This window comes from Caloenas nicobarica, chromosome 1, assembly GCF_036013445.1.
Source record: "Caloenas nicobarica isolate bCalNic1 chromosome 1, bCalNic1.hap1, whole genome shotgun sequence".
Lineage (NCBI taxonomy): Eukaryota > Metazoa > Chordata > Aves > Columbiformes > Columbidae > Caloenas > Caloenas nicobarica.
This window is the reverse complement of record NC_088245.1, coordinates 16659520-16685420: the sequence shown is the minus strand read 5'-3', so window position 1 is coordinate 16685420 and position 25901 is coordinate 16659520. Positions and strand designations below refer to the sequence as shown.

At 46.6% G+C, this 25901-nt stretch overlaps 1 protein-coding gene across 1 annotated transcript; it reads right to left on the bottom strand.

The window, feature by feature from the left end:
• Window positions 1-885: 885 nt before the first annotated feature.
• On the bottom strand, window positions 886-25819 carry LOC135984501 (sucrase-isomaltase, intestinal-like). Its single transcript, XM_065626845.1, has 8 exons — window positions 25774-25819; window positions 21774-22002; window positions 21213-21315; window positions 20983-21128; window positions 10849-11017; window positions 10101-10197; window positions 8907-9019; window positions 886-933 (listed from the first exon to the last, which is right to left on the bottom strand). Exons 1-8 carry the CDS (start codon window positions 25817-25819, stop codon window positions 886-888), a joined length of 951 nt encoding a protein of 316 aa, XP_065482917.1.
• Between the last annotated feature and the right edge of the window lie 82 nt (window positions 25820-25901).

The following is a 25901-nucleotide window of genomic DNA, read 5'->3' as shown; positions in this document are numbered from 1 at the left end:
GAGTGACACTCACAGTGAGCATCACTTGTGAGAACACTCCAGTGGAAGATATGATGTATAAAACTCAGATTAACATTAAATGAGGGTCTCACTGAGGTCCCAGCCTCTGCATTGCGGCACATGCCTTCACTTACGTGATTCATGTCGGCAGAAACCCTGCGTAGAGCCTCACACTGCCTGACCCGTGCCGAGTCCACAAACCCTGTGGTCAACAGCAGGCAAATCCCTGATGCTACACAGCAACATCAGCTTTGCTAATTTCTCGTCGCATCCAGCTGAACTAACTCATCAGGAGTCTGATGTTTATTTGTGCTCTCTGAAGTTTTAATTATATTTACACACCACTCTGTTGAAATTCAGTTACTTATGACTGAGTGCTCTTATTGCTGGACCACAGCACTGTGTTGCCAGTCATTGACAAACCTCCTCAAGGTCATAGTTACTGTTTGGTCCCAAAATTCTCAACTGAAACATGAAATAATGAGTTAAATATGATTTTATAAATATTTGATTTCCACTGGCTCCACGTAATCCAGCTGTAAACTGCATGAGGAAACTGGATTGAGAGCAGAGGGGAGCAAGGCATCCTGCTCTTTTTCTCCCAGTGAGAGCTGCTCGGGCAACCTGGGACGAGGAGCGAGCACCATGATGTTGCTGTTCTAGAAATAAGCTGAAATTTGGCATTGCCTCAATAGTACACACTGGTGTTTTCTGTGGGACACCTCCTGAAATCCTTACTCCAATATTAAACTGTTAGAACCCATGCAATTAACCTTCATTCAGTATTTCTCACATCCTTGCAGACAGTACATGAAAATCAAGTAGTCAGTAAGAACCCACGGCTTATTAATCAGTTGCAGCTATTGACTCCCTTTGGCCAAATAACTATTCCTCCTTTATTTCCTCGTGGATCTCCACAGAGAGGTAATTATGCTAAGAAATGAAAAAGAATAAAACAGATATTGGCAGCGAAACCCCATCTACTTTAATTAAATAAAACAAGACTCTCCTGGTACTCTGTATCAATTGCATTGCCAAGCTCTCTAGACCTCACAGTGCATAAAGGTTCATCTTTCTATAGGATATTCTCCAGTAAGGATCTGACCTGGGAAAGCAATGCTGAACTTGGAATTTCTCTAAAATAATTTAGAGATGCTAGAGCTGGTGGAACATCAAAAGCCAGAGAGTCGTGGCCAATGGGGCAGAGTCTGGTTGGAGGCCTGTATCTAGTGGAGTGCCTCAAGGGTCAGTTCTGGGGCCAGTATTATTCAATATATTCACCAACAACTTGGATGAGGGAATTGAGTGTACTATCAGCAAGTTTGCTGATGACACCAAGCTGGGAGGAGTGGCTGACACGCCAGAGGGCTGTGCTGCCATCCAGCGAGATCTGGACAGGCTAGAGAGTTGGGTGGGGAAAAATTTAATGAAATATAACAAGGGAAAGTGTAGAGTCTTACATCTGGGCAGGAACAACCCCAAGTTCCAGTATAGGTTGGGGAATGACCTGTTAGAGAGCAGTGTAGGGGAAAGGGACCTGGGGGTCCTGGTGGACAGCAGGATGACCATGAGCCAGCACTGGGCCCTTGTGGCCAAGAAGGCCAATGGCATCCTGGGGTGTATTAGAAGGGGGGTGGTTAGTAGGTCCAGAGAGGTTCTCCTCCCCCTCTACTCTGCCCTGGTGAGAACACATCTGGAATCTTTTGTCCAGTTCTGGGCCCCTCAGTTCAAGAAGGACAGGGAACTGCTGGAGAGAGTCCAGCGCAGGGCAATGAAGATGATGAAGGGAGTGGAGCATCTCCCTTATGAGGAAAGGCTGAGGGAACTGGGTCTCTTTAGCTTGGAGAAGAGGAGACTGAGGGGTGACCCCATTAATGTTTATAAATATATAAAAGGTGAGTGTCACGAGGATGGAGCCAAGCTCTTCTCAGTGACAACTAACAGTAAGACAAGGGGTAATGGGTTCAAGCTGGAACACAAGAGGTTCCACTTAAATTTGAGAAGAAACTTCTTCACAGTGAGGGTGACAGACACTGGAACAGGCTGCCCAGGGAGGTTGTGGAGTCTCCTTCTCTGGAGACATTCAAACCCACCTGGACACATTCCTGTGTAACCTCATCTGAGTGTTCCTGCTCTGGCAGGGGGATAGGACTAGATGATCTTTTGAGGTCCCTTCCAATCCCTAACATTCTTTGATTCTGTAACATGCAAACTGCACTGAACACAAAAACAGATAGGAGAAAAGCAGGGATAAGCAGAGGATGTTTTAATGCATCTGAGCTGGGGGAGCACGTGGGGTAAAATGCTTGCAAACTAGAACGGTTCGTGTACAGATAGGTGAACTTCACGCACTAAGCATTATAAATTTGGCTATACAACGTGCTTTCTCCTGTTGGGCTGCTGCTGTCTCACCTAACAGAAAGCAGGAAGAGGCCAGAACAACTGTTGAGATTAATAGTTTGAGTGCCCCCAGGACAGATGCTTGGTTGAGCAGCGCACCTCCCCTGGATGCCTGCTGCTCCTCCCGTTCCACCAGACTGGACTCACTTCAGCCTATTCAACACCTGCTTCGACCTCCACCTTAGCTGGAGGCTAAGCCCTTAGGAGGAAGGAAACACAGCCGTCAGCAGCAAGACCCAGTGCTGCTGCACTTCACCTTCACTATGCATTGCTGCGCCCTTGCCAGGAGAGGTCCTGGACAGATGGAGGTGACCCCCAACTATGCAGGCGGAGGTCAGTGGGCAGAGACACACCATTGCTACCATGATGCAGTGTCATCTAGTTACACATGTCATTAGTTATTTCCAGTTTGTGTGGATGCACCTGATTCCCCAGACCATCCTTCAAGCTCTGCTGGGTTTTCCCATGGCCAGGTGACCAGGGTGCGATGGCTCGGGACAACCTCCTAGACGCCCTGTCAGCCAGCAGCAAGGTGTCCAGCAGAGCACGGCAAGGCTCAGGGCAAGAAGTCTGCTTTCTCTGTCGCAACTGCACTCTCCATATTAAGGATAAATTAATCTGAGGCAGCAGCAGAGCTTGTTTTAGACCAGTGAAGGCTGCAAGATGAGCTTTTTGAACCCCACCACTTTGTGCTTCTAAAGCAGATGCACATTTTGCCCTTGCTTTCTCTACTGCAAACAGTAAACAGAGTGACCTCTACAAACTATGTTAAAAAGACAGACAAAACCAAAAGAAATTCCTAATGAAATAAAATGTTTTGTGCATAGGCTTCTCCTCTTGGAAAAGAGGAAGAGGGACAACCAGCTGATAAATACTAATCCTGCGGCTGAACGCAGAGCCAGGTGCCCTGGCAGGATGCCTGCCTGGCATCTGCTGCCTCTCCCCGAGCGGGCTGGGAAATGGGAACTGCTGTGGGGGTGACCAGCCTGGGCAGAGGCAGGAGGAACCACCAGGGAGCCCTGCTCCGGGTCCTGCAACACGCCAGGTTGCTCCTGGCTGGGGAGGACAGTCAGCCTGAGACATCGCCAATACAAAGCAGTTCAAGAGCTGGAAGGGGATTTGCTTCTGCCCTCATGCTCTGTCAAGCACCCAGGATGACACCATCAGGGCTGATGGTGGAGCCGTGGCCACTGGTGTGCCAGCCAGGGTCCTTCCCAAAGGCCATGTCCCCAGCGCTGGGGTTTGCTGAGCTTTGGCCGCTTGCCCTTACCTGAAGGTGATGTCTCACCTGCAGACAGCAGAGCTGCCCCATGGTGAGGCAGTATTTCATTACAGCATCCCTTGAGGAGTTTGAGATTATAGCTGAACTAACTGAAGAAAATCCACCTTGCAAGCAAGGCTTTAAGTTTTAAAGCAATTAGTTCCCCAGGTTCACCAGGCTGGAGCATCTATGGTGAGCTTAATTGAAATCAGCAGAACATTTCAAGAGGAAGGATGAAAACAGGGCAGCTGGGAAAACAAATGTTCTTTTTTTATAATTATGCTGCTGACTCTCTCTAATGGATCCCCCTGAAGTTTCCTGATAAAGTAACTGACATATGGTACCTACTTGCAGATGGATCAGCAGAGGCAGGAATGTAATTTTGCAAACCTGAAAACTCATGTTGGATTTTATGTATATTTAGGATCTAGTTAATTCATACAGATTGCATTCTGCATACAAATGCTTATAAAATGCAGTAGGCAGAGAAAGCCTGCTTGGCAAAATTGACTCCCATAGAATCAGAAAAGGTAAATGAGGTATGGCAGGGGAACTAAGAGAGGAAAATGACAAAGGCAGAAACAGCAAACATACGGAGTATCCAAACTGAGAAAAAAAATGGGAAGATACAGTAATGCAGAAGCAGAAAAAAAAAATAGATCCTATTTTCTGTACCTCAATTCCTCCTGCACTTGGTTCTTAAATAACTCCTGGTGTTGTTTAATAAATTCACTGTGAGTTTTTTCAGGTTTACATAACTTGTCATTATGTAATTATTTTTTCACTTTTTTCAGATGCACCTGAGAGCTGATGAATCTAGGAGGAACTCCAGAAGCATTTTGCAGTAAGAACAAACTTCAGTGGAAACATATATATCTAACAGCTAAAATCTGTGCCCAGGGAGCAGGTGATATGTATTCACTTTCCCTGTGTTGGGTTATTGGAGGAATCACATTATTACTATGAGCATTAAGGATATCAACTAAGTTATAAATGCTATAGAGTGAATCAAGATCCTATTCTATTAACATTATGACCAAAGACTTTGATGTGAGAGAGATGACTAAAGAGTTATGCCCTATACATGATAGAGGCTGTAAAGATATGCTTTCCCATGCTTACAAAGGAGCCAGCATCTCCAGCAATGCAGGTACAGGAGATCAACATGAAAGATTGCTAATCTTACAGCCTAATTATCCATATAAAATGACTCTTGAAGCTTGATATTTGCTTAAACTTCCTTTCTTTAAGGAAGAGCTGTAGGAGGAAACTATAAAAATCCAAGTGGGCTAATGCTCTGAATTTAGACACAGAAATAGTGTGTGTGGATAGTCACACTATGGCTACATCACACGGGCGCTCCTGTGGCCCAGATATCTGTATCCAGCTCATCTCCTATGGCTGAGGCAGGCAGGTGAGTGCTGTGGGCATCTAGTCAGGCAGGGGGTAACCTTCACTCAAAGTCTATGCACAGAAGCTGAACTTTGTTTTAGAAGAGCAAGAAGAAAGGCCCTGCAAATGCTGAACCATTAAAAAGATGCTCACAACCTCAGGAGTCTAAAAATTTTAAGAACTTTCAATGCCAAGGGCTTCAAACCTTGTTCTTTGCTGCACAAACACTTATCAGCTGCTTAGTCTATATTCAACTGTGAGACTCTCACTGAATCATCTCAAATAGGAGACTGGACTAGAGACCTCCTGAGGTCTCTTCCACCCAGAACTACCCTACAATCTATAATGAGGAAGTAAACCAGCAATTTGCTCTCAAAACAGAATCAGGAGACATGCAGTATGCTCTCTTAAAGCTTGTCATCGGAAAATTTGTGATAAAATAACAAATTCATGGCCTTCACTCCATCCAACAGCTGTTAAATGTCCATTTGTTGAACTATAACGTTTATGAGTATCTTAGTATGGAGCTCATATGCTGCTCCTACACACTGTTACTCTGTCCAGAAAGGCCAACTGTGGACTTGGCAAGGGTGATCTGGTTTAGGTCTGGCTGTAGAGCCCCAGCTAGGCTCAGCTCAATGGCTGAGCCCTTTAGCTTATTGCTGCTTTTTCCCATCCTCCTGCAAACTGAAGTGTTCGCCTTAAAAAGTGAGACTTGTGTTATATAACTGTTCTGCATACTGGACCCCTTCTGTAGCAGGAGAAAAATGTGATTACTGTCAAATATATATATAGCTGTGGCAGGACTGTCTCTGATGCGCCAGGAGCAGCATTCCTCACAGCCGAGCTCAGAGACAAGGGGGAGCAGAGGAATCAGGAAGGAGGTTTCTCCTTCCCACCGCGCGATGCTCAGCACGTGCCCTGTCACTGCCCTCACTGCTGTGGCACTGTGGTGTCACTGGCAGGATTCGTCCTACAGCCCAGCTCTGCTCTGCGCAGGACACAGCAGGGGGGACGGTGGTGCTGGCATCCAGCTCTCTGCTCCCTTCCTACTCCCTGCATCACCCCTAGAGCCCATTTAAAGCAGATTATCCTCGGCCATGCTGGCAGTTGGGGCCACCATGGCTTTCAACGCCACATGTCCTCACCCAGAGGATGCACAGAGAGGCTGGTGGCCCTGGCAGGGCAGCCACAATCAGCCCTGGTCACCATGCAGGGAGCCTCACACCTGGCACAGCCTGACTGCCCCCAGTCAGCCACGGAGCAGTGGATCTGGGCAAGGGCCCGTGGGCTACCCCTGGGTGCTGGCAGCAACCTGGAGAGGTGCATGGAGAAAGCTTGCGGACTGCAGAGACCCGGTAAAGAGCTTCGTTACAAAGCTGTCCTAACTCACTGGTTTGGATGGAGCTGCATAAAAGCACTGAGCAGAGCTAAGCTTCTAAATCCTTCACAGAAACAAGCATGGCAGGGGGCAGAGGGGTTGCGCAGGTCTTAAAGTGGCACTGAAGGCAACAGCACAAAATGTTTGGGAAAGGTGGGGAGTACTTTGCTCTGGACACGGCTCACTTGCTCTCAATGGCCATGCCTCGGCTGGCATCTGACCACCTTGCCAAACCACTGGGGCCATCCTGGAGAGGGTGCAATGGGTGGCCCCTGCAGAAAGCCCCATGCAGTGGCTTCGGGCAGATGCTCACAGAGGCAGGAGGCAGGTGCCATTCCCTCAAGTTCATTGCAGCAGGGCAGGCTGACCCCACCAGGATCCCCTGCAGCTGGGGGCTCCCAAAACACCACTTCCCAGAGGAGATCCATGCAAGCAGCTGAGAGAGCTGAGCAATGCTGCTGCACTGTGCCTTGTAGTCATCGGTCACACTGCTCCTTTCCGCCCCCTCTCCTTCCCTGGGGCATGACAATGACCGCACAGGAGAGTCCTCTCAGTGCAACAGAAAATACAATTGAAAAATAAAGTCTTTTCTGTCTCCTTCATCTTCCCACATATCTTGTACATAAAAGCCAAATCATTACCCTAGAGACTAATAATATGGTAATTGTAACATTTGCAATCCGGGAATTTCAGGATGTTTACTGAAGAAGTTATTATTTCACTGTGAAATTGCTACCATGCATTCTTTAAGATTCCCTAGAGAGCTGAGAGCAGGCTCAAAGAGCACAGAACAGGGGATTTTTTTGTCCTGGCATGTGACATGTCTAGTTAGGGGACGCCCACCAGCTCCCCTTTACCTTGTTTTCTTTGCTCCAGCTCCATTTCCAGAGAGGCAGGGGTGGAAAGTGAGCTGCCAGTACCCATCAGCTGGGGAGTGAGAACTCATTTTATTTTCAGCTGTTGGCCACCTGCTAAGCCACAAAACCGCTGCCTTCAAAAACCAGCGACAGACTTTGAAAAGAAACGGGGATGGCTCTAATCACCATTGCACTGCTGCAGCGACTCCCCTGAAATAGGTGCTTTCATTGCAGGGATCACAGCTGCAGCTAGGGAGAGTCACGTTGCTTTTTCTTTTTTGGTGGTTGTTGTTGGTTTTTTTCTTTTTAGTTTGATTGCCAATGTGTAAGTTCAAAACCCAGTTTGCTGGTTAGTCTGTGGCACTGGAGTCAGAGGTGGCTGGTGGGGAGGACATGCAGAGGCAGCTGGAGAGACGTTTAAGAGATGGAGCAGTCACTCCCTCTCTAGGATGCAGAGGGGCACTGGCAGCCTCCCACCTCTCTGGGAGACATCACCTGAACCTCTGCTTTGAAATGGAAGGACTAGCAGAGCCCACCACCCTGAGGACACTCCAGCCTTCCCAAAACAGTGGCATGAATGAAGCTTCTTCCTTCCGTCACCAAAACAGAACCTGGCAATACTTTCCTTGTGACCTAAATCCTCCTAAATCTTCTCCCTTGGTCCAAATGACAATATTTCTGTTCCTATTGCAGGCACGTTAAAAGAAGGCAAGGTTTAAAAATGGAGGCTTTAAAAAGCCAGGAAAGACAAAATGTTTGCTGAAAATCAGAGTTCATGCCCCTCAGTGGGGCTGTGAAGAGGAAGGCAGAGCATGTGCACATCTCACTGGGAGCTCCAGCTGCCTGGCTCTGGGATGCCCTAGGGCAGGCTGCTCAGTGTCTCCGGTGACAGCTTAATCCTCAGAGTCTGCACACATGAACCCCCATTCTGACAGCGACATGCCCCTTCTCAGCTTTGCTCTATAGTCTTTAGGCTTGGCGCTGGTTTCTTTATGCAGGGTTTGGTTCTGAGGTGGCATTATTCTGTGCAAGTGCTCAGTTCACATGCCACCTGGCATTTGGTGACCAGGAAGAACGTGCCACCTGCCACTTTCTTCTAGGCAGCCCTCACTAAATAAGAATTGCATGCACACTCCCAAAACAGCTGTTTGCATGTGTACCCTCAGTTCTCTGGAAAACACTGGGCAATTGCAAAGCAAGTAGTTATGCTCTGTGAGACAGTAGTAAATATGTTTTTGACACCTATGCTCTCCAGTGCAATTACATGGATTTTTGTTAGTAAAAAACCAGGCTGATGGGTCCAAAATCAACAGACAATTCCACTGGCAAATAAAGACTTGAAGCCTTTGAGGGTCATTCCAAATCTCTGAAAGTCCAGCAGATGTAAAGTTCCCAAACATTATCATCTGTTCCCTGTCTGTTTTGTTTTCTCTATCCACAGCGTCAAAACACAGTTACAGTCACATAGTGAAGACTGTGAAACTATCACAGCCCGGGGAAGAGTAAGCTTGGAGAAATTTCTTTCTAACCATTGCATCCGTTTAACACAGTCCTGTTCTCGATACTGTTTATCACAATACACTCCCCCATGTGCCATATGGACCTTCCTACTAACCTCTGTGTATTGCTGAACTACATTTTCAGGAGTGGGTCCAAGGAAGACATAGAAGTCGAGAATCCCTCCAATAGTGCGGAAAGTTATGGATGGGTCTGGACTCAGAGAAACATCTGAAAGGGAAAAAAAAAACAAACAAACCCACACAGTTTCTCAGTACAAAATAGCTCTACACTATGCATGGGAATGGTTCAAAGCTGTGCCAGGGGAGGTTTAGAATGGACACAAGGAAGCATTTCTTTACTGAGAGCATGGTCAAACACTGAAACAGGCTTTCCAGAGAGGTGGCTGATGCCCCCAGCCTGTCAGTGTTTAAGAGGCATTTGGACAATGCCTTTAATAACGTTTTAATTTTTGGTCAGCCCTGAAGTGGTCAGGCAGTTGGACTAGATGATCATTGTAGGTCTCTTCTAACTGAAATGTCCAATCCTATTCTAGGTGTATGCACACTGCACTCTTCTGTGCATAAACATATCCCCAGGCAGAGGTGGCTACAAGTTCAAGTCAGTACCTGACGCCTTGTGGGTACAACTGGATGAGCAAACAGGACCTGTACACAGGCTAGCAGCTGCCCACTGTTTCTGTAATCTCTGCTTTCAGATTGGCATTGTGCAGCAATAAATCATAGAAATCCACACAGAGGAGATTGCGCAGATCCATTTGTCTCAGTTTCGTTTATATAAAAAGGAAACACAAGCTTGTGTTTAGGGTTCGTCTATGCTATTTTAATCCTCTTATTGGAAATCATTGCCTGCCAGGGGAAAATGATTTTATAGACTGCGTGAAGATTCTCCTTTTCTGAAATTATACCACTGGATTAATACAGTAAGGTGACCATGGCAACGCACAAAACTATTCTCCACAGACAGAATATAGGACTAACTTAAATTGATTTGATTCAGTTATGCCAATCCCAGAGGAAATTTCTTCCACCTTCTCCTTTCCCTGTATGTGCAACTATTTTCAAAAAAAAAGGTAATCATATATTTTCACTGAAAATACATTACCTTGTTAAACAGTCATTCTAATGAAATCCCTTTGAAAATTTTATAGTAATTCCTGGAACCTCAGTTATGGAACAGTCACTTATATTTGTACCACACTGAAAAAGCAATCAATAAAACAGTTTTTTATATTTACTAACCTACAATGCTTTTATATGCATCCATATAGGGAATCCATATGTCTTTTTACCTTGTGCATTGGAGTTCAGAAGGAGAACACCATGGGCATTGGAGTCAGCTTCTACACACATATAGAAAGGGTGAACTCCATAGAGGTTGGCAAGTGGCTGAAACATAAACAGTGCATTAAGTATGGCTTGACTTGGCTATTTTTCATAGTTTTTGTCAGCTAGTTACATAAGCAAAGACAAGGAAATAAATTCTCTCATAGTCAGAAACTTGCTTTGAAAGACTGGGGATTTTTTCATCTTAACTTGTGTGAAGTCAAATTGGTAAAAAAGAGCTAGGTTTTCTGCATCATCACTATGCTTCTTTCTAGTCTCTCTCAGTTAAACCTTCCACATTCTGACAAACCCTGCCAAATGGCATGAGTAAGAACTGCTTTGCTAGTTAAAATAGACTCATTAACCACTGACCCCAGTTTAGCCACACATTTAATGAACCCTGCTGAAGTGCACCTTGTTTAAATGAACAGGGATTGATCCAAGCATGACACGAAATGCTTTCCTGATCCAGGATCTTGGCACACAAAATATTTTTTTTTTCCTGAAAACTAACTGCACTGTGAGAAAGCTTCTGATGAAAGGTTTCAGAGTCCTCTCAAAATGAGTCATGGTTTGTCAGTTAATTAAAACTTACGACACCTGCAAAACCCATCACATTCCATGATTGCCATCAATTCACATTAGCAAAACTGCACCTCGCCACCTCCCTCTGGTGATACAGTTTAGGACAAAGTGCTGCATGAAGTGGATTACCGTAGGTGTCTGATCCCTGCTGAACATGCCATAGGTAACGAAGTCCATGCTGTGTTTGAAGGACTGGTGCTCTTGCTCACCAAACCCGTACACTGAGGTGGATGGCACAGTAGTGGTGATCTGAAGATACTGGTTGGAGAAAAACAGATCAACCAGGGGACTGTCCCACCTGCAACAAATAGAGGGAGACTTGATTAGTTTGCTTATCTTTGGTATGCATCATTTTAAGTTCACAGCTGGCTATTTATACTGTTTCTGTATTTTGGAGAGTAACAATATTAAAAAAATATTAAATTCTATGCACGCCTCTAACATGCTTGACCTAACACACATTACATTCATCTTGCAATGGCTGCAGACATCTCATCTGCTTATACAATAAAATGCATTGGTATAATTTTGAAAGGAACAACTAAAATAACAGAAGACACTATCTATAATCCTATTACCAAAATAAATGGTTGCTTGTGCTATTTCTATGACAACCAACAGGGCAGGCTAAAAATTGTTATTACGCAGTGGGGTTCAGAATCCTTAATGAGAATAACAGACATTTAGTTGTTACCAGTTTTTACTTTTTAACGTTTTGCTGGATCAGGACCTGAACGCTCTTGTTACCCCTGACTTTATGCAGGTGCCTAAAGCAGAGGGGCAGCTTCTTCCAGATTCTGCTTGAATGAGATGTTTTTATTGTGATGACTCTCTCCTGCTTCTCTTGCCAGCTTAATGACTTTATTTCTATTGAATCATCTGTGGACACAGGCTCACATTTTAATTAGGTGTTACATTTTGTTTCCTATCTCTAGTGCTATAATGAGCTGTAAACTAGATGGAGGAGAACATAGTCAAGCTGTGGAGAAGTGTTTTGTTAATGGTACTGTGTATGCCATGAGTGCCACATTTAGATAGCACCCTCTCGAGCCTTGTTTAACCGTGAATTTGTTACAGCTAATTAAAATAAATGAGCCAAAGCCATAGAGCATAGAAGTGGCATAACCCTCCTTTTAATGGTCTTTTGTCAATGATTTTGAAAAAATTAAATGGTCGATCAAATTGACCGGTAAATCGGGGAAGCGGAAGATGGGCTGTGTGGGTGGGGAGCAGCGCTACCCCTGCGAGGGCGGTTCTCCCTGGTGAGCCGTGGCTGCTGCCAGCGCCACTGGCTCTCCTGCCTGGGGACAAGTCACCGCTGCTGGGAGGACTGGGAGGGTATTGCTGCTCCACCATGCCAGCCTTGAGCAGCTCTGCTCTCCCCACGGGGAACCAAGGACAGCCACTCACAGGGGTGCCCAGAGGCGGGTCCAAGGGACCCTGCTGCCTCTCCATGCAAAAAGCAGGCACAAGCAGTTCCTGAAGTGTCCTAGACAAGTCCTAAGGCAACCACATGTATTGAAGGGTCTATGTATTTTTGAAAAATCTGTTTGACCTTTCTCACAAGCAGGAAAAGTAAGAATTTGTATCTAAGTCTTGACTTGGTTGTTTGCAAGCAGAAACCCTCCCATTATCTCCTCCACCTACACGCTGTACTGAATAAGGTTATTTTCTTATAGGAAGGTTAACGTATGCAAAATGTACCTGAGAATCAGATCCAGCCCTGGGCGAACAGAAGCCTTTCTGCAAGAGGCTGCTGCTGTGCAGGAACAGGGATGGGCTCTGGAGCTGTATTCCTGTCCAAAGAAGCGCTGTCACGTAGCTCTACTCCATGACAAGACAGGCACGGTCACTGCTCTGAGCAGACTACGGGGTTATGCAAAAAGCAAAGGATGCCAGAGGGGAAATGCTTTGGGAAGAGCTTAAATATCTGTCCTAACTCATTGAGCACTCTCCATGATGTCTCTTCAGAGGACATGAGGCTCTGTACGGTCACGGTACCCACATTACAGCACTGACATTTCCCATCATGAGAGCAGTCAGTGTTACCATGGCATTAAAAGTGCTCCTGCTCAGCAAGTCCTCTCTCTGCCCAGAAGGTTCACTGGGGTGGTCCAAACTACAGCCCTAGGAGCAACCTCTCTTCCTCATCACATCTTAAAATGACACAGAGAAACCATGTCATATCTCATGCATTCCCCTGGGCCACTGTCACTCGCCTTCTACATGGCATCACCTAAACAGGGCCCTGCTCTGCCCCCTCCACTGCTGGGCTCCCCAGGAGCCCCCTGTGCTGTGCTGTCAGCCATCGCTTGCTGTCGGCCTCATCTGTTGTTAGACCAACGCTTGCCAGAACAGCCATGCACTACATATAGCATTAAATGTGACATAAAAAGACCAATAATGACTGTCTCTTTTTTCCGGGCACCATTATGTCTTCTCCATCTGAGAGAGAGCATGGACAGGTTTTCCCCTGGCACCTCTCTGCCTCCACTCCCAGGCAGCTGCCCTCACACTCATCAGCACACTGTGGTGAGCTCTTGTGCTACTTTATCAGTGTTTGCTTGCATTGTGTTGGCCAAGAGCGATCCCTTAAATGAAAAAACAATGTCTGTCATTCCTTAAGCACTTGGAGACAGTAAAAGAAAATGTTATATTTCTCCCACCTCACCTCCTGCTGGTTTAAAGCAGATAGAAGGAACAACACAGGAGGGAGCATAAAATGACACCATGTGTGCAGGAATATGCAAGACTCTCCTCCAACAGTCCTACAAAACCTAACAGTGCTGGAATGGGCAACAGAAGGGATCTAAAAATCTAAAAAAAATCTAAAAATACAGTTGAGCAGTTGTTCACTGTCAGAAATTCAACCCCTACCAGCAGTCAGACATGGCAAAGCCTGTGAAGACAAGAACCCTTTTCTTTGCAAAAGAGGTAATAGCTGAACTCATGTTCATTGGGGAAAGTCCAGACCTTTTAGTGTCTCTGTGGTGGGAACGTTCCTGCCAGTTGAAATGCAAACTGGGCTCCCCACACCTCTGCCTGGCCCATTGCCTGCTAACAGCTGCCTGCTGCCTGTCTGGGAAGCCTGACTGACAAAAGCTGAAGTTTTCTTCCTAACACCATGCACTATACTCAAAAGTAAACCTCTCTTTTTTTTAACCTCATATCGAGGCAAAAAAAAAAGAGAATGATTCAGAATTCAAGAGACCTGTGTGAAAATTAACATTTCTGGCCAGCAAGTGAACCAGTCTCACATCCAGCAGTCAGCTCTCGGGCCAACAGGACAAAAGGTAACTACGGCACGCTGGGGAAGTAGAACCGAAGGAAGGTGGGTGGGCAGATAGATAAAACATCCCGCTCGTGTTGAAGATGTGGTTTATGACTAACATTGTCACGACATTTGAGAGGGATGACTAAAAGGCAGTATAAAATGGTTTTCAGAAGCGCGGTCGTCAGTTCTCTGTAACACAGACTGGACATGACAACTTACCCCGTTGAACGACTTTGCTCTGCTTGAAGTTTATTGGAGACCAATAACGGCAGTGCGTGCAGCAGCTCGGAGCGCTGCCTCTTGCCTGCTGTGAGCAAGCAGCTGGTGGCACACACTGAGAGGTCTTATAAAACCTCCAGAATTAGGAGGCTGGAGACACACATATGATACATCATTAGGATACGTATCATGCACTGTCTGGAAATTCATAAATCATTTTTTGTTGGGAGAGGTTTGGGTTTTTTTGATTTTTTTTTTTTCTTCTTATTGCTATGAATCCAAGAGAAATGAACTCGTTACTTTAAGGTGTGAACACCTGTTCTGCTTGGAGAAAATGTCCTCTCTAACATCTGCTTTTCTTGGCCAGCAGACCCTTTGGAAACCATAGCCTTGTGAAACTGAGCAAGTCATATGTATTATCTGTGTGCAATTTCAGGTGGAAATTTCACACATCTATCAGAAAAGTGGCTCTCAGCCTCCTGGCAGAGCTTTGTCATACCTTTTCAGAGGGCACAGGCTGTCACTGTATGCACAGGCTGCCTATAAACAGTAAGGCACCTCAGGGACTGAGTATAGGCCCTGTTTTCAGAAGAACCTCAAATACATTTGGACCTGACTCATCCCACTTGAGGTGCTGGGGAGCGTCAGCTTAGGAGCCGTGAATTTCTGTTGCTCTCAGATTGCTGAAAAATGTTTCCACTGTCTCACAACAGCCATATTCCTTATTAGCTGTTAAATCTTGGGGCACCACTGAACTGCAAAGTGCACACCAAGAGAGAATTTTTATATGCTTATCTTATTTTTAACGCGGTTTTTCAAATAGGTAGAGGAAGTCAGCATGAGTAACCAACAGATTTTCCACAAACGTGGCATTTTAAAAGAAAGGATTGCAAGGTATATTTGCAGTTATTGACACAGTTCTGCTCTACTTCTATTGTATTCATTGTCATGGTATCAGGGCATGTCCTACAAGTGGCTGGATAGACACTGGTTCGTTTTTGTTCTGAAAAACATTTGGATATGTGATATACCTACAATACTTCTTACCTACATAACATAAATCTTAATGACCAGGAGAATAAAATAGCAGCTCTTACAAAGTAGGACCAAACGCAAGCTATCCATGATGTACACAATTTGCTCCTGTTGCTTTCAGCAAAATTGCAGTTTAAGACAATAGTGTTATAAATCATTCTAATAGCCTTGCCTATGTAAAAACCTCTTCATGGTAAGTGGTGTGTGTGCTTGCTACCAGAATCAATAAAATTGTAACTGAACTCTCCAGCAGCCTTTTTGGAAATCATGGTTAATCTTGATTAGATTTCAGTTCTTTGTGCCATAGCTTCCCAAGTGTGATAGCAAACGAGGTATTCCAAATAGAGAGCAACAGAGAGAAAGGAGCACTTATCCAGCTTGGGAAAAATGATCTGCCTTCCATTATTCATATGAAAAAGTCAGTTGGAGAACGGATATTAAAGTGGAGAATCAGATCAATAGTCCATCCCTCTGCAGCCTGTCTCCAGCAATGGCCCAGGCCAGATAGCGCAGAGGAAGGCATAAGATGTCACTCAGAGCCAGTCTTGCAATAATGCGCTTATGGAGGAAGTTTCTGGCTGTTTTCATAAATTAGCTTATGTTGTAAAACAGAGACAAAAATAGTTGTTTGTTTTGGTTTGGTTTTTTTCTACAGATGATTTTTTTATTATGTATGAATGTGTATCCTGCTAAGCCTCCCCTGTCAGTACCGCCCTGGGGCAACGAGTCCCACAGAGTAATCACAGGCTGCAAAGTGAGGATGTCTTTGTTATTTATTGCTGCCTTAAAGCAAACAGTTCCCGGCCTTTTACTCTCTGATCTTGAGGAAATCTGCTTTCCTGAACCCTTCATGCTCACACTTGATACTGCCTCCTCCAGTGGCCGCTGCTGCGAGTGGCCGGAGCAGAACAGAGAATAGCGCTCAAGTGGAGAGCGCATGCCACTAAATAACGCAGAGGCTCCATCATGCTCCCTTGTCTGCCTCATTTCAACCCAGTATTTTCTCTCCTGTTTTTATTACTGTAGGGCCCTGGTCAATGACAGGCCAGTTTCCCGGTAGAGCTGCAAGACCAGCTAGGAAAGTGTGAGTGAGGATGTGTTAAACTGAAGCCAATTAAAAATTTCTTGACAAGACACTTTGCCACTGATCATAACCATTTGCCAAAAGGGGTATTTTCCAAGCATCATGGGAGTGGGCAAGGGTTCCCTGAGGCCGGTAGTCTGGGAGCTTCACCTCTGGGGCAGGAGACCCAGGCCTCAGTCCATGTCCCTGATGGTGCAAATCTAAGACTTGCAGACTTAAATCGACTGCAGGTTTCTGTTTTCCCTCAGCAAAAGAGAGAACACCTGTCATCTGTATGGGAGTAGGGGCTGTGCTTGCCCCTGGGTCTCATCTGACATCCTCGGTACCTCACCTGTGAACACGTGGAGGTGACACCTCTTCACCCCCATGGCCTTGGAGAATGGCTGGCACAGGGAAGGACCTTCCCGGCCACCAGTGAAACAGCAGAAGTGCGAGAGAGAGTGAAGAAGAGGGGCAGGATCAGGACTCGATGGGACAGAGAAAAGGGCAGCAGTGGAGGTAAGAGGGGGTAAGACAAGAGGCATTACTGGGAGGAGAAAGGGAGACAGCCCAGGAGCTCCTGGTCCCGGAACCCCCCAGCAGCGTGTGGATCATTTACCTGCATGACCCCATCTAATTTCACCCCATACAGGCGAAGCAGCAGCTGTTGCCTGATTACCTCATAGCAAGCTGAAAATGTAGCGGGACTTGGCCTTTTATTCTTGCTCCTGGCTCCACGTGAGGTTTGCAATCAGCCGTTAATGGCTCTCCCCTCACATAATTCATTCCTCTCCCCTGTTGTTGTGATTGCACGGAGCCCCGAGATTGTCCTGCGCTCCTCGAGCCAGTGCCAGGGTAGCTCAGCTACAGCAAATGCTCCTCGTGCGCAGCGAGCGGGAGAAAAGCCTGCAAAGCACATTCAGGTATATCTCAGAGTCTCCGCTGCTTCTCCCCTGAAATGTTTCCAACATGGTATTAAATCATTCCTCACGAGGAGGAGGCTTTGTGTGCATGAGTGGCAGAGCTGGGATGGGGTTTTAAATCGAGCAGGCAGGCGGGGAGCCTGCCGGCAGCTCCGTCGTCACTGCAAAGTCTGCGGCGCAGGGACGCTGATGGGGGATAGACTGCGCCATGGGAAGCAGGGGAGAGAAACACAAGTATGGACTTCAAAGAACAACCCAAACCCATACCACGTTTCTCCTTGGGACAGGCTGCTCCCTCCCCACATGGGTTGGGTCAGCTGTGCCAGAGAACTCTGGGTATAATGAGGGATTTTAAGCTTTTTTGGGGGGTGGGTCATCTAGCAGTGTGAAGCTGCTGGTGAGGGATAAGAAGCATCATGTAAAACAGATTTCTGAGGATTTGGGGTAGCTTTACAATGGGAAAGGCTTTCCCAGAGATCTTAGGTCCAGCAGAGCACCTGGACTTAGTTTGGTGTAGACAATATTATCCACTCACACTCAGGGAGTGCAGCTGCAGTACCTGTTGAAGAGGCTTTATCTACCCACATCAACTGTTCTGAGCAATATTTGCGTGCATGTGAACATTGTCGATTGATTCAGCTGTCTGTTGAGACAGAAAGGCCATGGCCATTCACATCTTAAAATAGGAGACTGACGTCCCTCCAGGTGTTGGGTGCTTGCCCGTTTCTCAGGGACACTTGCCCACATAGCCTGCCCTAACCTGGCACAGCCATGGAGCCCACCAGCTGCGCAGCTCAATGCCTGGCCCGGGCACGCTGGGTGCCCTGGCGCAGCAGCTCTCACCTCTGGAAGAAGCCCTAAATATTTGGGTTTTTGCACCGTCTTTGCAGACTGCACCTGGGACGGGGTACAGGCAACAATGAAGATGCTCAGCAGCAGTTCCTGCTGAGCCCTTGCTGCAGCCACTGAGCACACTCAGACTCACCTCCCATGCATCCGTACCTGCCTTTGGGCACGTTGGACTAACATGAAAATCCACTTAATGTGCCAGATGCCACCAGTGCTCCCCAGACCCAGCCAGCCGGTGGTGTCACCGGTGGGGATACTTCTGTAGTGCTGCTTGCTGAGGGTTCATCCCTCCCAGTCAAGAAAATGCAGCTACCCATGTCTTTTAGGCCAGGATATATAACCTGCTTTCCTGTTTTGAAATAAGATGTCCATCTGCACTTCTCTTCTGTTGGCTGGGGAGGCTGCAAATCCCTCTAAGTCAGGCTGTGGAGGTATCCCTGAGCATCTGCATTCATTCACTCTGACAGGACACACAGGCAAGCAAATGAAAAGGGAGCATTTTTGCTCCTCACACAGGGAATTTAACTCCAAATATGATTCAGCTGTGAAAGGAATGGCTCCCTGCCAGGATGTGATCCTTTAGTCTGTAAGTACCGGCTGTGCCATTTCACATGAAACAAAAATTCTGGAAACATAATTTCCCTTTTTATATGCAAAATTCTGTGTCTCTGCTGATAAGAATCCTTTAGTAGCAGCACTGCCATTGTTCACAAGATAAAAATCCATTAGCTGCACGTTACATTCACCTGCAATTTCCTCTTTTAGGGGTCAGCTGGGTTTCAGGAGAACTCCTTTACCTGCCCAGAGGCAGCATATACTTTTCCACCAGCGATGCTCGATGGCAGAGCATCACTGCTGAGTGCTGCATCGATGCTGCTAACCAAGACTGCCCTCTACCTCCCCAGGCTCTGCAGCACATCTCTGCTGCACTGCACGCCTGAGCTGCTGCTGAGTGCAGATTTTGGGGGACAAGGGGTGCCCCACTGCTGGGGGAATGGAGGAGGCTTCCTTGGGCCCACGGCAGTCTGGGGAATGTGCCCTCCTGGAAACCTCCTCAGCGGGAACCAACTTGTGCTCCTTTGCCTCTCGCTGGAGTTGTGCTTTTGGCAGCTCGGCAGATCAAACCTTGTTTCTGCTTTATGGCAGGCCCCTTCCCTTAACCAGGATGTCCTAAATATGAGAATGTCCTGGCTAGGCTAAAGTCTTGGGCTTTGGGCGAAGACAAGAAGGGCTGAACAGGAACAGGCCGTGAGAGAGCTGCTCACCATGTCTCGTTATGCATTCACCTCTTGCATCACCATTCCAATTAATGAGCCTTTACAAAAATCTCTTATTACCAAGAGAAGAAAATTGGGCCTTTAATATAAGCCCGCTGTTTTCACCAGGCCGTTAAGTCTAACAAGGAATTAAATTACTTTTGTTATCGGAGTAATGCGTAATACATCCATTTACAACAGCCTGCAAAAAGAAAACTTTACAGAATTGACTGTGATGTGTATGAAAAGAGATGCAAAGAGACTGTAATTTAAAAGGATGGGCAGTGAATTAAAAACCCAGTGTGGTGGTTCCATCTGCAGACTCCAACCTTTCTAGAGGCTGCATCGCACATGTTAAGCCAACCTTACATTGCTCTCAAAGATAATACTTGTATTTTGAGTGTGTGAGGTTCTCGGGCGGGGGGAAATCTGAGCTGTTTTTTTAATTTCTTGATTTGGGGTTAGATTTTCTAATGCATGAAACTAATGACTTGGATCCCAATGGCGTTCTGGGAATGTGCTCGCACTAGTGGTGGGCTGCAAGACGGGCACAGCTGGTGCTGGGCACCCAGCGGCCGCACGGGTCTCGGGGGCTTGCTCTGCAGCAGCCTGTTAGCAGCCAGAGCCCACCCATGTGCTCCCAGGGCACACGTCTCACTGAGGTGACGTGGAAGGGACCCAAATCCACACTCCTCAGGAGCACTGCAAGGTCAGCCAGCACACAAGAGGTGGGTATAATCAGGAGATTCACATCAAAGGGTGCTGCTGATCTGAATTAAAATGCTAATATAGACACAACCACAGCCAGATGGGAACGATACCCATGTTTCTCTGTTCTGTGCCTCTCCTTCGCTCACTTATGTCCAGTGATGATAACACAGAGTGGTCTGTAACCCTGTCATTTGTCACCACAGACAGCCACAGACCGCTGCTAATGCCAGGCTGTAGCACCCCCGAATGCAACTGGCAGGATCACACCTTGACTGGGACACATGGAGCTGCTCCTTCCAAAAAACTCTCTTGCTAAGTAGCATTACACACTAGAGATGTGTTGGTGGAATCCAGGAAAATAGGAAAATTATGACAGCTGTTGACATTTGCTTGTGAGGGGAGCTTTTGCTGAAGTTAAACTTACGGTAGCAGCTTGAGGATACATACAGCCGGCATTTTTTCAGAGAGACGAACTAGACCCTCAGATGCCCTTTACTGAAATAAGTGGAAGTTAGAGGTTTACAGTCTTTGTGGGTTTGAGCTTTGGTTTCCTGGGCCTACATCTCGGAGAGCGTCAGGACATTTGGTGCTCAATTTCTGACACGTTTCAGCACCCTAAATTTCAGAAATCTTAGTTCAGTGCTTTCACAAGTTGAGTCTACCAGCATCCCAAGTTGTAACACTGTAGCCTCAAAAGCTGAGTTGCTTAATAATCTTTCCTTCATGCATGTAGATAATCTCCCATTATACAGGCACATACTTCTACTAACAATGAGAGTTTTCCAGGTTTGAAGCATAAATCTGCATGAAGCCACATCCAATTGGCGCTTGCGCCTGTATCACACAGACCTGAACAACTGGGTGTGAGGAAACAGTGCTCACCCCATCACTTAATTTCTCCAAAAAGCGATGTTAACAAGATCTGGTACTCACAGCACTGTGCCGGTGCTTTTCCTCTTGATCTTGAAGCGCGAGGAGTCATCCACAAACTCCACCTCATAGTTGGCCTCATCGGCAGCAACCCCCGGGGAGTCAATCTCAAGTGGGACTTCAAACCGCTGCCTGTTGGGGTCGTAGAGCTAGAGCAAGGCAAGGAGGCGGCAGGTGAGCTCCTTCCTCAGCGTGCGTTGCTTTGGTTAGGTGATCGCCCCCCAAATACTCACCCTGAACCGGAGCCTGTCCCTGGTCTGGAACTCCACTTCCAAGACGACGGGGGAAATGTCATTTCCGAAGAGGGAGGAGGCCTGGCGCTTGTTCAGCGTTACCCTGCGGCAGAAACACGCGCTGCCGCCCGCCGCCACCACTCACTGCCTGCCGCCACCCTGGCACGGCGGGCAGGGGACAACCTGGCTATTCTACCTCAGCTCTTAAAAAAACAATCATTGACGTATTGAGAAAAATAATCTCTGAGGGGAGGTTAGCTTAGGCTCTCCTTGCCGTTAATGGATGAAATAGGAGCTCCTGAAGCAAGGGTGCCTCGCGGGCTCCTGGGACACAGCTCCCAGGGAGAGGGACCGCTCCATGCCAGAACCTGGTTTCCTCACCAGTGACACGATGTGAGTGCAGGAGCCCAGCTCTGCGTGGCTTACACGCAGGGAAATACACCTCTTGTCCTCCTCGTTGCAAGCTGAGCGCGCTGCAGCAAAGCGGCCTGGGGAAGGTCCCTGAGCGGCGGTGGCCGGGCAGTGCCGGAGCGCAGCACCGACGCAGCCGCGCACTCTTACCTCCAGCCCTTGGCTGTCGTCTCGGCGTTCCCGCCCAGGGAGTAGCCGTAGGGACTGTCCTCAGGGAAGAAGCACCAGGGAGCGTTGGCCACGTCGGTGGCACACCAGGTGCAGCCCCGCGCCTCGCAGGCCTGCTGGGAAGCGCCCGGCTGGGGGTAGCAGTCGATGCGCTTCTGCACCGCCACGGCCCCGGGGCACTGCGCGGGCTGGCCCAGGCACCCACCCAGGGCTGGGCACGGGAAAAAGCAGTCAGAGCAGCACAGAACCATGTTAAACAACCAACCAACCAACAACAAACCAACCCACAATGCAGAATCACAGGATAGTTTGGGCTGGAAGAGACCTTCAAAGGTCATCTAGTCCAACGCCCCTGCAATGAGCAGGGACATCTTCAACTAGATCAGGTTGCTCAGAACCACATCCATCCCTGGAAACATTCAACTTATCCTTTTTTTGGTTGTGTTTTTTTCCCATTTTGGGGCTAATACGCATGATTGTTTTGACCCAGGTGGTGGCAGAGCAGCACGCCTGCTCGTGACCAAGACAAGAGCAACCGGTTTCTTTTACAAGCCAAGGCAGTGGGTCTGCGTCCTTCAGTGCTCGGAGCTGCTGGTGTTCAGCTGAAGCTCGTAGATGAGGTTCTTAGGGACACGGTTTAGAGGCGGACTTGGCAGTGTCAGGTTAACAGTTAGACTCAATGATCTTTATAGTCTTTTCCAACCAAAGCAATATTATGATTCTAAATACTCATGGGAAGTTAAATAGCCTGCTAATTAAACCACTGGTGAGGCACCAGAATAACACTTCAGACTCACTAAACAGGAGACGTACTTCAGTAAGGACTAGAACTGCTATAGATACTAAAATACTATATTTTCTGTATACTTATTCTCTCTCGAGTTATACACAGAGGTTATATATATATAGATACAAACATGTGAAATCGGTATGCACCTGTATGACATATAGAAATAAAAAAATACTGATTATATATATGTTTGTATCAGCCTTCATTTCTATATTATACGACTACTACATCTAGGTAGCATTAGTAGCTTGCATTCATACAGGTATGGTTATGAGTAAAGGGCAAATGCCCGCAGTAAAAGAAAAGGCACAAATCAGTCATTTGCGGAGTTATCCTGACAAAAACCTCTTAGTAAGGTGCTGAATCTTTTTTCTTCTGCAACTGCAGGTCAAGCCCTGTGGTTCCGCTGCATGGAGTGAGCCTCCGGAGAGCCAGGGGACCGTGAGACCGGCTCCCCGCTATGCCCATAGAATGCTCTGTTATCAAATATTCTTAAAGAGAGCAGGCATACTGCAGGCAGCATCCTTATTTTGAAGTTAATTTATGTCATTTTAGTCATTACAGCAATATTCAAATACTAAATCTACTTGAAAGATAATTGCTCTTTTCTATAAAATGACTAATACCTCTGCTTTATTTTTTTTTTTAATGCGGACTGTTGTGTGCTTAAAAGCTTAAAATGTGATTGCCAATGCAGTCTGGGCTTCTCCAAATAAAGAACTTTACAAGCAGATGTGCACAAGCAATAATTATATATACTGGGAAAATTTACAGAGTAAAACTGTAGATTTACTAGCAAATGCCATCATGCTGCGATGTCAGAGTTGATTTCCAAGGAGGGGATGGGAATGCAGCAAAGCAGGAGCTGAGTGCTGTCTGTCTACATGTGTCTTTAGAGAAAACTTCCATCCCCGTTTGATGCAGGAGCACCTGTCGCTCAGGTCTGAGGCTCAGGGGATGCGCAGCAGAGCTGGCTCCTCCCTGCCACAACCCCTTGTGCCACCTTCGCGAGGCAGGAATTAACAGGCAAAATCCTGTTAACTTCTGCCGGCTGCCAGACAGGCAGCCTTGGCTCCCCCCTTTGTTTTCTGGGGTGGGCAGTCATGACCCACAGGCTGGCCAATTTCTGTCTGGTGTTCCCCCTGGCCATGATCTGTCACATAGAAAAGCCCTAAATTCTGATATGTGATAGGAATATGAACATCCCTCTGCAAACTCTACATTCTCTCTTCTTGGAGCAGAAATCAGGGAGAATTCATCAATGGTCTAATGAAACACTGAATACTCTGGGTCCTGCCAAATGTGAGAAAGACACACAGATTACAGGTCCCCTGGAAATAACTGCCGTGCCTTTGTGCCACTATACACCAAGTATTCCTCCTTATTGAGGGAGAAGTGAAAGAATTTCAAAGGGAACCTGTGCAACCACAGTGGCTAAAGAAACGACAGACCAAGCCCCAGCTCTGCAGTCAACGCACGGCTTCTGCGTCCAGCAGCTCTGCCCTGCTGTGCCTTGCATGTTCCAGTTAGCACCTTGGCAGGCAAAGCACAAAACAGAGTAAATCCACCACATTTCATTTAGATTTGGTTTTGTTTCGTTTTTTCTAATGGGAGTCAAATGCAACATCGGTGTTTTCAATGCTGAAATCAAAGAATACGACTGAATGCACTACAGCGTATTATTAACTTGGTATCATTTTACATAGCATAAGTTCACAGGAGAGTTTTATCAACTCATTTGTATAATAAAATACTTTCAAATGCTTAACAAGAGGGATATTGTGAATGAAAAAGCTAGTTCAAGGGAAAAAACATTACCCCAGCAGGAGACAAAAAATGTTTAATTTATTTTTTTTCCCATCATCACTGTGAATCTTAAATTTTGAAAATAAGCACATGCAGGTATGAGCAACTGAAGAAGGCTATAACTTCATTCATCCCTTGTTCCTGGATTTACCTCTATTGCAGTGCAAATGGGATAGTAGCAAGGGGGAAGATGCAATTTTCCTTCTCTACTTTTAAAAAACATTTCATCTCCACATCATTTTCACTGCATTTATGGACCATGTCTGTAAACACATGCAGAATATGAAATGCAAGCCAGCAGCTGAATTTAGCAATAGGTATGGCCACTTGCTGCTTTTCACGATAATTTCCATGGGAACAGCAGCTTAAGAGAGGGAGTTTGAACTACATATGTAAAAAATTGTCCCCATTGATTTTTAAAAACCCCAATTCCAATTTTGTGAAGTTAGATTAGAAAATGCTGCAATATGATGTAAGCAAGGAACTAAAATATTACCACAGGCCTTTTAATGTAATGACATTAGCCTTTACAGTTTGTGTTCATTCATACGTTTCAAAGACATTTGCTGCAGAGGTTCCCTCTTGCTTTTTCTAGCAACATAGAATCCTAAAATCGTTTCGGTTGGAAGAGACCCTCAGAAACATGAAGTCCAACCATAACCTAACTCTAGCACTAAACCATGTCCCTAAGAACCACTCCAGGGATGGTGTCTCCACCACTTCCCTGGGCAGCCTGTTCCAATGTCTGACAACACTTTCTGTGAAGAATTTTTTCCCAATATCCAATCTAAACCTCCCCCGGTGCAACTTGAGGCCATTTCCTCTTGTCCTATCACTTGCTGCTTGGGAGAAGAGACCAACCCCCTCCATGCTACAACCTCCTTTCAGGCAGTTGCAGACAGCGATCAGGTCTCCCCTCGGCCTCCTGTTCTCCAGGCTGAACAGCCCCAGTTCCCTCAGCCGCTCCTCATCAGACTTGGGCTCCAGGCCCCTCACCAGCTTCATCACCCTCCTCCGAACATAATAGGATGCATTGTCCCTTTACTAGACTGTAGGCCGAATTAACCTCTGGTATACTGGGGCAAAACCACAGCGAACAAACTATAATAGCAAAGCACAGGGCACATTTCAGCAGCTGAACGGTCCCATTGACCCCAGCGCGGCTGTGCTGGTGCACAGGAGCTGGATCTGCTGTTGGACTGGGGTGTCTTTCTGAACAAGCCAGCCCTGTTTTCTTTGCACAGTCACCTCAGGTGGGGTTAAAGCCATTCCTGTTCTCTCCTTTTTCGTGGAAAGAGATCCCCTCCCCTAATAGCTCTTCTGTTGTTTTCACATTTGTACCTTGCTTTTGAAGCCCATGAGAAAATGCAAGTATCATACAATTACCTGCGAGCACAGCAGCCAAGAAACACAGCCCCCTGCTCCTCTCCATGGCCGAACCTCAACTTCTGCAGGTGCACAGAGCATTTTATCCAAGGCAGGGGCATGATAAGCACTTGTTCCGATACACAATA